Source organism: Microcaecilia unicolor, chromosome 10 (genome assembly GCF_901765095.1).
Source record: "Microcaecilia unicolor chromosome 10, aMicUni1.1, whole genome shotgun sequence".
NCBI lineage: Eukaryota > Metazoa > Chordata > Amphibia > Gymnophiona > Siphonopidae > Microcaecilia > Microcaecilia unicolor.
Genome location: NC_044040.1, coordinates 186215690 through 186229882, shown reverse-complemented (window position 1 = coordinate 186229882; position 14193 = coordinate 186215690). Strand labels below are relative to the sequence as shown.

At 48.1% G+C, this 14193-nt stretch overlaps 1 protein-coding gene across 3 annotated transcripts in view; it reads right to left on the bottom strand.

Moving 5' to 3' along the window:
* The window catches only part of LEKR1 (leucine, glutamate and lysine rich 1), a 178144-nt gene that overhangs the window by 109954 nt on the left and 53997 nt on the right, over positions 1–14193 (bottom strand). For all 3 annotated transcript variants that reach the window (XM_030216985.1, XM_030216986.1, XM_030216987.1), the window contains one exon: positions 12727–12902. In XM_030216985.1, coding sequence (XP_030072845.1) covers positions 12727–12902 — 176 coding nt within the window. The remainder of the gene's footprint in view (positions 1–12726; positions 12903–14193) is intronic.

Sequence of the window (14193 nt, the reverse complement as noted above, 5' to 3'; positions counted from 1 at the left end):
TCTATCTAACCCCTTTTTAAACTCCGTCAAGCTAACCGCCCGTACCACGTTCTCCGGCAACGAATTCCAGAGTCTAATTACACGTTGGGTGAAGAAAAATTTTCTCCGATTCGTTTTAAATTTACCACACTGTAGCTTCAACTCATGCCCTCTAGTCCTAGTATTTTTGGATAGCGTGAACAGTCGCTTCACATCCACCCGATCCATTCCACTCATTATTTTATACACTTCTATCATATCTCCCCTCAGCCGTCTCTTCTCCAAGCTGAAAAGCCCTAGCCTTCTCAGCCTCTCTTCATAGGAAAGTCGTCCCATCCCCACTATCATTTTCGTCGCCCTTCGCTGTACCTTTTCCAATTCTACTATATCTTTTTTGAGATACGGAGACCAGTACTGAACACAATACTCCGGGTGCGGTCGCACCATGGAGCGATACAACGGCATTATAACATCCGCACACCTGGACTCCATACCCTTCCTAATAACACCCAACATTCTATTCGCTTTCCTAGCCGCAGCAGCACACTGAGCAGAAGGTTTCAGCGTATCATCGACGACGACACCCAGATCCCTTTCTTGATCCGTAACTCCTAACGCGGAACCTTGCAAGACGTAGCTATAATTCGGGTTCCTCTTACCCACATGCATCACTTTGCACTTGTCAACATTGAACTTCATCTGCCACTTGCACGCCCATTCTCCCAGTCTCGCAAGGTCCTCCTGTAATTGTTCACATTCCTCCTGCGACTTGACGACCCTGAATAATTTTGTGTCATCGGCGAATTTAATTACCTCACTAGTTATTCCCATCTCTAGGTCATTTATAAATACATTAAAAAGCAACGGACCCAGCACAGACCCCTGCGGGACCCCACTAACTACCCTCCTCCACTGAGAATACTGGCCACGCAATCCTACTCTCTGCTTCCTATCTTTCAACCAGTTCTTAATCCATAATAATACCCTACCTCCGATTCCATGACTCTGCAATTTCTTCAGGAGTCTTTCGTGCGGCACTTTGTGAGAACAATCAGCCTGCTGTCCTCGGAGAATACCTTCTACAGGTATGTAGCATTCGCTTTCTCCGAGGACAAGCAGGCTGCTTGTTCTCACTGATGGGGTATCCCTAGCCCCCAGGCTCACTCAAAACAACAACCATGGTCAATTGGGCCTCGCAACGGCGAGGACATAACTGAGATTGACCTAAAAAATTTACCAACTAACTGAGAGTGCAGCCTGGAACAGAACAAACAGGGCCCTCGGGGGGTGGAGTTGGATCCTAAAGCCCAAACAGGTTCTGAAGAACTGACTGCCCGAACCGACTGTCGCGTCGGGTATCCTGCTGCAGGCAGTAATGAGATGTGAATGTGTGGACAGATGACCACGTCGCAGCTTTGCAAATTTCTTCAATGGAGGCTGACTTCAAGTGGGCTACCGACGCAGCCATGGCTCTAAGATTATGAGCCGTGACATGACCCTCAAGAGCCAGCCCCGCCTGGGCGTAAGTGAAGGAAATGCAATCTGCTAGCCAATTGGATATGGTGCGTTTCCCCACAGCCACTCCCCTCCTATTGGGATCAAAAGAAACAAACAATTGGGCGGACTGTCTGTTGGGCTGTGTCCACTCCAGGTAGAAGGCCAATGCTCTCTTGCAGTCCAATGTGTGCAGCTGACGTTCAGCAGGGCAGGAATGAGGACGGGGAAAGAATGTTGGCAAGACAATTGACTGGTTCAGATGGAACTCCGACACGACCTTTGGCAAGAACTTAGGGTGAGTGCGGAGGACTACTCTGTTATGATGAAATTTGGTGTAGGGGGCCTGGGCTACCAGGGCCTGAAGCTCACTGACTCTACGAGCTGAAGTAACTGCCACCAAGAAAATGACCTTCCAGGTCAAGTACTTCAGATGGCAGGAATTCAGTGGCTCAAAAGGAGGTTTCATCAGCTGGGTGAGAACGACATTGAGATCCCATGACACTGTCGGAGGCTTGACAGGGGGCTTTGACAAAAGCAAACCTCTCATGAAGCGAACAACTAAAGGCTGTCCTGAGATCGGCTTACCTTCCACACGGTAATGGTATGCACTAATCGCACTAAGGTGAACCCTTACAGAGTTGGTCTTGAGACCAGACTCAGACAAGTGCAGAAGGTATTCAAGCAGGGTCTGTGTAGGACAAGAGCGAGGATCTAGGGCCTTGCTGTCACACCAGACGGCAAACCTCCTCCATAGAAAGAAGTAACTCCTCTTAGTGGAATCTTTCCTGGAAGCAAGCAAGATGCGGGAGACACCCTCTGACAGACCCAAAGAGGCAAAGTCTATGCTCTCAACATCCAGGCCGTGAGAGCCAGGGACCGGAGGCTGGGATGCAGAAGAGCCCCTTCGTCCTGCGTGATGAGGGTCGGAAAACACTCCAATCTCCACGGTTCTTCGGAGGATAACTCCAGAAGAAGAGGGAACCAGATCTGACGCGGCCAAAAAGGAGCAATCAGAATCATGGTGCCTCGGTCTTGCTTGAGTTTCAACAAAGTCTTCCCCACCAAAGGAATGGGAGGATAAGCATACAGCAGGCCCTCCCCCCAATCCAGGAGGAAGGCATCCGATGCCAGTCTGCCGGGGGCCTGAAGCCTGGAACAGAACTGAGGGACTTTGTGGTTTGCTCGAGATGCGAAGAGATCCACCAAGGGGGTGCCCCACGCTTGGAAGATCTGGCGCACCACTCGGGAGTTGAGCGACCACTCGTGAGGTTGCATAATCCTGCTCAGTCTGTCGGCCAGACTGTTGTTTACGCCTGCCAGATATGTGGCTTGGAGCACCATGCCTTGACGGCGAGCCCAGAGCCACATGCTGACGGCTTCCTGACACAGGGGGCGAGATCCGGTGCCCCCCTGCTTGTTGACATAGTACATGGCAACCTGGTTGTCTGTCTGAATTTGGATAATTTGGTGGGACAGCCGATCTCTGAAAGCCTTCAGAGCGTTCCAGATTGCTCGCAACTCCAGAAGATTGATCTGTAGATCGCGTTCCTGGAGGGACCAGCTTCCTTGGGTGTGAAGCCCATCGACATGAGCTCCCCATCCCAGGAGAGACGCATCCGTGGTCAGCACTTTTTGTGGCTGAGGAATTTGGAAAGGACGTCCCAGAGTCAAATTGGACCAAATCGTCCACCAATACAGGGATTCGAGAAAACTCGTGGACAGGTGGATCACGTCTTCTAGATCCCCAGCAGCCTGAAACCACTGGGAAGCTAGGGTCCATTGAGCAGATCTCATGTGAAGGCGGGCCATGGGAGTCACATGAACTGTGGAGGCCATGTGGCCCAGCAATCTCAACATCTGCCGAGCTGTGATCTGCTGAGACGCTCGCACCCGCGAGACGAGGGACAACAAGTTGTTGGCTCTCGCCTCTGGGAGATAGGCGCGAGCCGTCCGAGAATCCAGCAGAGCTCCTATGAATTCGAGTCTCTGCGCCGGGAGACGGTGGGACTTTGGGTAATTTATCACAAACCCCAGCAGCTCCAGGAGGCGAATAGTCATCTGCATGGACTGCAGGGCTCCTGCCTCGGACGTGTTCTTCACCAGCCAATCGTCGAGATATGGGAACACGTGCACCCCCAGCCTGCGAAGTGCTGCTGCTACTACAGCCAAGCACTTTGTGAACACCCTGGGCGCAGAGGCGAGCCCAAAGGGTAGCACACAGTACTGGAAGTGACGTGTGCCCAGCTGAAATCGCAGATACTGTCTGTGAGCTGGCAGTATCGGGATGTGTGTGTAGGCATCCTTCAAGTCCAGAGAGCATAGCCAATCGTTTTCCTGAATCATGGGAAGTAGGGTGCCCAGGGAAAGCATCCTGACTTTTCTTTGACCAGATATTTGTTCAGGGCCCTTAGGTCTAGGATGGGACGCATCCCCCCTGTTTTCTTTTCCACAAGGAAGTACCTGGAATAGAATCCCAGCCCTTCTTGCCCGGATGGCACGGGCTCGACCGCATTGGCGCTGAGAAGGGCGGAGAGTTCCTCTGCAAGTACCTGCTTGTGCTGGAAGCTGTAAGACTGAGCTCCCGGTGGACAATTTGGAGGTTTTGAGGCCAAATTGAGGGTGTATCCTTGCCGGACTATTTGGAGAACCCACTGATCGGAGGTTATGAGAGGCCACCTTTGGTGAAAAGCTTTCAACCTCCCCCCGACCGGCAGGTCGCCCGGCACTGACACTTGTATGTCGGCTATGCTTTGCTGGAGCCAGTCAAAAGCTCGCCCCTTGCTTTTGCTGGGGAGCCGCGGGGCCTTGCTGAGGCGCACGCTGCTGACGAGAGCGAGCGCGCTGGGGCTTAGCCTGGGCCGCAGGCTGTCGAGAAGGAGGATTGTACCTACGCTTGCCAGAAGAGTAGGGAACAGTCCTCCTTCCCCCAAAAAATCTTCTACCTGTAGAGGTAGATGCTGAAGGCTGCCGGCGGGAGAACTTGTCGAATGCGGTATCCCGCTGGTGGAGATGCTCTACCACCTGCTCGACCTTCTCTCCAAAAATATTGTCCGCACGGCAAGGCGAGTCCGCAATCCGCTGCTGGAGTCTATTCTCTAGGTCGGAGGCACGCAGCCATGAGAGCCTGCGCATCACCACACCTTGAGCAGCGGCCCTGGACGCAACATCAAAGGTGTCATACACCCCTCTGGCCAGGAATTTTCTGCACGCCTTCAGCTGCCTGACCACCTCCTGAAAAGGCTTGGCTTGCTCAGGGGGAAGAGCATCAACCAAGCCCGCCAACTGCCGCACATTGTTCCGCATGTGTATGCTCGTGTAGAGCTGGTAAGACTGGATTTTGGCCACGAGCATAGAGGAATGGTAGGCCTTCCTCCCAAAGGAGTCTAAGGTTCTAGAGTCTTTGCCCAGGGGCGCCGAAGCATGCTCCCTAGAACTCTTAGCCTTCTTTAGGGCCAGATCCACAACTCCAGAGTCGTGAGGCAACTGAGTGCGCATCAGCTCTGGGTCCCCATGGATCCGGTACTGGGACTCGATCTTCTTGGGGATGTGGGGATTACTTAGTGGCTTGGTCCAGTTCGCAAGCAATGTCTTTTTCAGGACATGGTGCAAGGGAACAGTGGACGCTTCCTTAGGTGGAGAAGGATAGTCCAGGAGCTCAAACATTTCAGCCCTGGGCTCGTCCTCCACAACCACCGGGAAGGGGATGGCCGTAGACATCTCCCGGACAAAGGAAGCAAAAGACAGACTCTCGGGAGGAGAAAGCTGTCTCTCAGGAGAGGGAGTGGGATCGGAAGGAAGACCCTCAGACTCCTCGTCAGAGAAATATCTGGGGTCTTCTTCCTCTTCCCACGAGGCCTCACCCTCGGTGTCAGACACAAGTTCACGGACCTGTGTCTGCAACCTCGCCCGGCTCGACTCCGTGGAGCCACGTCCACGATGGGGGCGTCGAGAGGTAGACTCCCTCGCCCGCATCGGCGAAGCTCCCTCCGCCGACATAGTCGGGGAGCCTTCCTGGGAGGTGGCCGCAGTCGGCACCGCACGCGGTACCGACGTCGGGGACCTCACCCCGGGCGATGGGCCAGCCGGCGCCACGCTCGACGGTACCGGAGGCGCAAGCACCGCCGGTACCGGAGGGGTAGGGCGCAACAGCTCTCCCAGAATCTCTGGGAGAACGGCCCGGAGGCTCTCGTTCAGAGCGGCTGCAGAGAAAGGCATGGAGGCCGATGCAGGCGTCGACGTCAGAACCTGTTCCGGGCGTGGAGGCTGTTCCGGGCTGTCCAGAGTGGAGCGCATCGACACCTCCTGAACAGAGGGTGAGCGGTCCTCTCGGTGCCGATGCCTGCTGGGTGCCGACTCCCTCGGCGACCCAGAGCTCTCGGTGCCGACGCGGGGAGGAGACCGGTGCCGATGCTTCTTCGATTTCTTCCGAAGCATGTCACCGGAGCTCCCCGGCACCGATGAGGAGGACGTAGAATCCATCCGTCGCTTCCTCGGGGCCGAGGTCGAAGCAGGTCGATCCCGGGGGGGCTGTACCGCAGGAGCCCTCAGGGTAGGGGGAGACCCACCCGAAGGCTCACCGCCACCAGCAGGGGAATGGACAGCCCTCACCTGCACTCCTGACGATGCACCACCGTCCGACGACATCAGGAGACGAGGTCCCGGTACCACCGACGTCGATGCAGCTGTCCGATGTCTCGGCGCCGATGCAGAGGGCCGATGCCTCGATGCACTCGATGCACTGGCGGCCGAGGATGAAGGTCTGGACGCTGATGACGTCGATGCACTCGATGACCCCGGTGCCGATGCCGACGAAAGACCCGAGAACAAAACGTTCCACTGGGCCAATCTCGCTATCTGAGTTCGCCTTTGTAACAGGGAACACAGACTACAGTTCTGAGGACGGTGCTCGGCCCCCAGACACTGAAGACACGAAGAGTGCCTATCAGTGAGCGAGATTACCCGGGCGCACTGGGTGCACTTCTTGAAGCCGCTGGAAGGCTTCGATGTCATGGGTGGAAAAATCACGCCGGCGAAATCAAAATCCGAAATGACGAATTTGAGCACCAAAACTTTAAGGGAGAAAAATCTCGACCGAGGCCGAAAAGAGGCCTACCCCGATGACGAAAGAAAACTTACCGGGGCAAAAACTGGAAATACGGGAAGGGGCAAACGAAACCCAAGGGGGTTTTCGGAGCACTTTCCGAACGAAAAGAGAACTTTTCCGAAGAAAAACACGTCGATTAAGATAACGGACGCGCGAGGTCGACTCTCCGGGGCTCCACACGGCAAAACACAGCCGTACCGAGTGCGGACGAAAGAAGACTGGCCGGCTCGAGCCGGTTTCGGGCGGGAAGACGGCCGCGCATGCGCGGTGCGCGCGGGCGCGCGAGAGCTAGCAAAGGACTTTGCTAGTGAAGATTCCGATTGGAGGGGCTGCCGTGGACGTCACCCATCAGTGAGAACAAGCAGCCTGCTTGTCCTCGGAGAAAAGTCTTTACGGTATGTTGTATTAAAGAGATGTGTCTTCAGTGCCTTACAGAAGTTAATTAGGTTGTGAATTATTTTCAGGTCCAGTGGTAGAGCATTCCACATTTGTGAACTCAAGTATGAAAAGCTGGATGCATGTATTAATCTATATTTTAGACCTTTACAGCTGGGGAAGTGAAGATTTAGGAATGTGCGTGCCGATCTTTTAGCATTTCTGGGTGGTAGGTCAATAAGGTCTAACATGTAGGTCGGAGCATCACCGTGAATTATTTTATGCACCAGAGTGCATATTTTGAAAGTTATATGTTCTTTAAGAGGAAGCCAGTGTAAGTTTTCTCTTAGGGGCCTAGCACTTTCGTATTTTGTTTTTCCAAATATAAGTCTGGTTGCAGTGTTTTGGGCAGTTTGAAGTTTTCTGATGATTTGTTCTTTACAGCCAGCAAGAGGACCATTACAATAGTCTAAATGACTCAGTACCATTGATTGTACTAGATTTCGAAAGAGTCCCCTGGGGAAGAAAGGTTTAATTCTTTTGAGTTTCCACATTGAGTGAAACATCTTCCTTGTTGTATTCTTCACATGACTTTCCAGTGTGAGATTCTGAATGACTTCATTCCAAATGAAGTCATTTTACTGCCGCGACAAAAGTGGCCGCAGCATGCGGGAAACCCACGTTAACAGCGCCATCCACTTTTTAGTAAAAGGGCCCCTAAATCATCTAATGAACAGATACCTCAGTATCATTATTCCTGAACTGTTTATTATAATTCTTTCCTATGGATTTATAATTCACAACTAGATGATTGCAAGTCATATATGGTTACACCAAATTCAACATATACCCTCATTCAATTATCTTACGTGTGCATTTTCCTGCTTAGCACCCAAACCTGCACATGCAGGTTACAGAGTAATACCACTTATATGCATACATTAATTGCCTAATTAGTGGCAAACTGACACTAACTGACAATCTGCAATTACTGGAGTTAATTGGCACTAATTGGTCCATTTGCAGTTACGAGTGTAACGGCGTTTAGATTCTATTCTACAATGTTAGCATCTAAAATCTAGAGTGCATAACTGTGAGGAGCATAGGCAGGGCAGAGGCATGTCAAGCAGATACGCGCTAAGCTTTTAGAAAACTGTCAGCCACGTGCGCAACCACTGCATTTAGGCACGAGCATTTATGCCTGCCACAGAGACAGTGTACGTTCTTACAGCAGACTTATGCTAATATTCTATAACAGCAATTAAGCATTTAATTGCCATTATAAAATTTGTGCTTAGCACACACACTTTAGGTGACCTGTACAGAATTACCCCCTAGTGTATACGACCCATATTACAAAGCAAATCCATACACATAACAGGTCCATACACAAAATACTGAAACTGAATACTTATGGTGAAAACAGTGCAATTCTGAACAGCTGGTTAAATGTTATATAACATTTTAATGATCCTATTATGCTCTTTCTCAATTTGTATTTTATTTTTGCATTTGGCAAATGAGTTTCACGTTAGGAAAATCATTAGCATGAACACTGCGTTCACCTGTGTTAAGGCAGGCATGTCTAGCTCAGCAGCTGATGGAAGTACGACATGTAAATTAACCCTGAACAATGATAGCTATACAAAAAAAAGATGAAAATCCAACATAATTCAAAATACATTATGCATTGCAAAGTCCATGTTTGTATAATGCTGGTCAAATTCAACTACAAAATCAGCACCTGGGAAGCTCTGCTATAGGCAAGTTTTCAAAAGGACACAACACTGGCAGCTTCATTCTGAAAACTGTCTACAAGGTACATGGGCACTATTGTGTCCCTGTATTTTGTGCTTCCTATTTCTGTGGGTGGTGGAACGGGACAATGCACTGTACCTATATTTGAACTCCCCCTCAGGACAGCCTCCTTTTATTCTGGCTAAAAGCACATGAAATGTAAAAGAAAAAAACGAATTCTTTACACCTGATTGCTTCAATCAAGTTGTCACCAATGAACATTAACGTCCTACCCCCTTATCTCTCATGCCTGAAATGAACTGTTTATCCAACTTACTTTATAATTTACTTCAACATTTATGAACTTTAATGTAATAATCTGTTGTATTTCTCATTCTGGAAATGGTGATCGCCATTACGGCATACTGTAAGCCACATTGAGCCTGCAAATAGGTGAGAAAATGTGGGATACAAATGCAACAAATAAATAAAGGCCATGAACACTTCCAGCCACTCAGCAGTAGATAATTTTCAATAAGGTAAATCTAGGCAGGTAACTACTCAGTTATTCCATTAAATCATATTTTAAAAATTGTCTATAATTTTGGAGAAGTTGCCTAATGCCTAGTGCAGCAGCCTGAGGAACTGGGCAAGTCTCTTAACTCTTGTCACAAAACGCCTAGCCACCTGCCTGGGGTTACCCCTGCAGCCACCTAGAGGGTCTACCCCCAGCACAGCTCAGGTCCACCTGTCGCTATTGTCCCAGGTATAAAATAAATACCTGTGTATAATATATAAACCACTGACTGTAACAACAGAAAAGCAGTGTAACAAATCCCATCCCCTTTCCATGTCTGCTCTGGGCTCATTCTCTATCTCCAACTTAAATGGAATGGCCAAAGCCATCTCCCTGACAAAACCGGTGAAAGAAAGACCCTCAGGTGGACATTTACATTTTTCTTGAGGTAGAAAAGGATCAGAAGGTACCCCATAAGACTCCTCCTCCAAAAAGTAATGAGGGTCCTTTTCTGAGTCCCATGAGCGGTCCCAGTGTGCCTGTCTCGGCTCAGTGGAACCATGTCCATGCCCTGTAGAGCGCCGAGATACAGCCCTACCCTCAGACTTCAGGGAAGCAACCTCCCCTGACATCGAGAGCGGTACTGCATGAGACAATGTCAAAGTCAACACCCTCTAAGGTGCCGGTGTTGAGCATCTTTCCACAGGCATAGAATGAGCCTCAGGAAGAATCTGGAGCTAACCCACAGTTGCTGCAAGCACCCTTGATGCCTGAGCAGACTGCAATTGCAGTATCTGCGCCATCTCCTCCCTGAGCATGGCTCAGAACCACTCAGGAATGCATCAGCAAAGACGGGGGATCAGGGAGAGAGGCAGCCTGAGATGTTGGTACCAAACCGGAAGCAGGAACCTGCTTGGAGCCTTGTGCATCAGTACTTCTACCAAAGAGGGGGAGTTGCTCCTCCCAGTGCCGGGGCTTCTTGGTATCGGCGATGCTGATGGCCCAGTACCATGCTTCGAAGAAGACCAGTGCTTATGCTTCTTGGGCTTTCCCAATGCTTAGCATCACAGTCCTTCAGTGCTGTCAAGGACAACGTCGAACTCGTACAAATCCTGGGTGTCATGTCTGATGTTGATCAGTTCTGGGGCCTACTCTCAGCGTTCGATGCCAAGAGAGATGGATGCTGGTGCACTCCCAGTGGTAGTCAAAGTCTTAGCAGCCATCAAAGTCCATGCTTCCAGTGCTGATATTGATTGATCTGCCTTTGAGGAGCAAAAATCTCTCCTGCTGGACCTGCCGTGCTCTCTGTGTCCTCAACTGCATTTGTAAACAGAGAGAACAAGAGTTAGGCTAATGGTCAGGCCCAAATGCACCCGATGTAGCAAGAGTGCGGGTCTGTCATGGAAATCACCAAATTACATTACGTGTACCTTTTGAAGCCACTGGTGGGGGTCTACTTGGACATCGAGAAAAGAATCATGGCCAAATTAAACTCCTTAATTGTGAAATGTAAAAAGGGGAACGGTTCAAATTGAGGTCGGTGTTCCGGCCTAAGCGGGTGTAGAAACACGCGAAAAAGAAAGGAAATTTGAAGAGCTGAAAATACTAAAAAAATTAAAGGGAACAGAATAAAATAAATAGGAAGGATATAATAATTTTAAAAGGGACAAAAATACCCACACAGAAGGCACCGATAATGCAGAGAAAAAAATGCACTGAGAGGAGAACACAATGATTCGTCCTCCCTGCTCCAATGAAAAACGAATACTGAAGGACCCACGCTCGCGCGCTGGGCTGGAAGACAACAGCGCATGAGTGGTGGGACGTTGGTAGAAATTTCTACAATCATCTCGCTAGTCAGCATCCGCACCAGACTCCGTCTGATAATGTCACCCAGCTGTGAGAATACAACTGGCCTGCTTGTCCTCGGAGAAATAATATAACAATCTAATTTAAGAATTTATACCCGCTTTTTCATTTTCCAGAGAATAGAAAGCAGAGTACAGTTAAAATAGGGTGGGTAATTTTATTATAGCCCTTTCCATGGATAAAGCACTGTTTTACTTCTAAAAATGGCTCTTAAAATTGCCCTCTCAGACAGCACTTTCAGCTAGATTTACCAAAATGCACTACCATATTAGCTCATGCTAGCATGCATTAATGTTTGTTATGGATTTTATTTATTTAGGTACATTTATACCCTGCATTATCCCACAAGAGCGGGCTTAATGTGGCTTACAATGTTACAAAAAGGGTACCGTTCAGGGAGGGTACAGTTCAAGGGGAAAGACAAGATCATAAGGATAAGACAAGGGAGCATGACAAGGTTGATGTAATCGGTGGTGAGGCGGGTACAGTCGATAGGAGGAAAGTTAGGGCTTAGTATTGTCAAAGGGATAAGCTGTCTCGAATAAAAATGTCTTAAAAAATTTCTTGAAGAGCTGGTGGTCATCAGTCTCTTTCAGATGTCTGGGTAGAACATTCTAAGATTTCGCTGCTGACGTAGGAGAAGGTTGATGTGAAGAGTAATTTATGTATTTTATGTGAATATTGTTTATGAATGTTTTAACAATGTATATGTAGACGTACCTCACCTTGAACATTAATTTGCTGGGGAAAGTTATACATTTATTAAACATTAAAAAATGACTGCTGGCCCCATTTTATGCAATGGGCCTTATCTATATATATAAAACTCACCCTCAACTTTCTATTGGCTGCTGACGTCACTGAAGCCAAGGTTCGTATGTTCGAAGCTCTGAAGCCTCGAAAATCACAGTCTCTGGCCCCGCCCTCGCGTCAAACGTTATGACGTTCAGGGCGGAGGCGGAGCAATTCACCACCCTCGCGTCAAACGTTATGACGTTGAGGGCAGAGGCGGACCAATTCACCCACATCGACGACGGGTGGGGGGGGGGGGCACAAGAAAGCCTTGCTAGCGCCCGTTTCATTAGCTCCAGAAACGGGCCTTTTTTTACTAGTTTAGTAAATAACGTGTCTTAACGGCATTAGGAAAAGGGAAAAGGGAAGGGATTTAATATACCGCCTTTGTGGTTAAAATCATAGTGGTTTACATTTTTTTATATAGAGGTACTTTTTTTTGCCCCTAGTGGGCTATCAGTTTTTTTTTAATCTGGGACAACGGAGGGTTGTGGGATCCTTTTACAAAGGGGCGCTAGCATTTTCAGCGTGCGCTAAACGCTAGAGATGCCCATAGGAATATATGGACATCTCTAGCATTTAGCGTGTGCTTATTTTTAGCACATGCTAAAAACGTTAGCGCACCTTTATAAAAGGACCCTTAAGTGACTTGCCCAGGGTCACAAGGAGCTGCAGAGGGAATCAAATCCAGCTGTTCTGGTTCTCAGGCCACTGCACTATCCATTAGGCTACTGCTCGGTGTAATTTAGTAAATCTAATCCTTATGTATTTAGGAAGTTCTAAATAGTTGTATGTTATTCAATCGTACCTAACAGATGATGCTCTCCTGTGCCTGTGTGGCAGTCACATGTCCTACCTCTCAGTGATGTGTCACTTATGGCTTCTGTTTTTAAAAACAGCTCTCCCTTTAATGTAGTCCAGTCTTCTAAAGCACTAGAAATCTCTTTCCTGACAGCGGCAAGCTCAGTTTTAGTGAACTGAAGTGATAACAGGCCCTTCTGCAAGATCAACAGGTGCTGTGTTATTTTTTCTCTGAAAAATATAAAATATATTTACATTAGTAGTCACTTAAACAAAACAAATGAAAAAGAATCCATCTTAAATAAAACTTGCTTTAACATTTTTTTGTACTCCATCCTATCATTAAATGATATAATTTATCAAAACATTTCTAATCCGCCTCTCACTATTACTCACAAAGAGCAGGTTGTAACAGTGAATGTTCCACAATTTGATTACATATTACCGCATTTCACAATGAATGGCTCAAATTAACCCAGATACAGATTACACAAAAGCAGAAGTTCATCTTAAAAGCAAGCTGTGTTTTAAATTTTAACCTTGTATAAAAAGATGTTGGATACAGTTTGGTCAGAGCCCAGCAGCTGAAATGGCAAGGATAAAGGGGTAGGGAAAGTACATAAGTATTGTCATACTGGGAAAGACCAAAGGTCCATCAAGCCCAGCATCCTGTTTCCAACAGTGGCCAATCCAGGTCACAAATACCTGACAAGATCCCAGAAAAAGTACTAAACATTTTATAATGCTTATCCCAGAAATAGTGGATTTTCCCCAAGTCCATTTTAATAATGGTCTATGGACTTTTCCTTTAGCCAGCCGTCCAAACCTTTTTTAAACTCTGCTAAGCTAACTGCATTTACCACATTCTCTGGCAACAAATTCCAGAGTTTAATTACACGTTGAGTGAAGAAAGATTTTCTCCAATTCGTTTTAAATTTACTACTTTGTAGCTTCATCGCATGCCCCCTAGTCCTAGTATTTTTGGAAAGCATAAACAGACGCTGCACATCTACCCGTTCCACTCCACTCATTATTTTATAGACCTCTATCATATCTCCCCTCAGCTGCCTTTTCTTCAAGCTGAAGAGCCCTAGTTGCTTTAGCCTTTCCTCATAGGGAAGTCGTCCCATCCCCTTTTCATTTTTCTCGCCCTTCTCTGCACCTTTTCTAATTCCACTATATCTTTTTTGAGATGCAGTAACCAGATTGAACACAATATTCGAGGTGCGGTCGCACCACGGAGTGATCAAAGGCATTATAACGACGTCATTTTTGTTTTCTATTCCTTTCCTAATAATATCTAACATTCTATTTACTTTCTCAGCCACCGCCGTACACTGAGCCGACGGTTTCAACATATCATCGATGACATCTAGATTCCTTTCACATTTGGGTTCCTCTTTCCCACATGCATCACTTTGCACTTGCTCACATTAAATATTATCCGCCATTTGGATGCTCAGTCTCCCAGTCCCGTAAGGTCCTTTTGCAATTTTTCACAATCCATTTGCAATTTAACAAC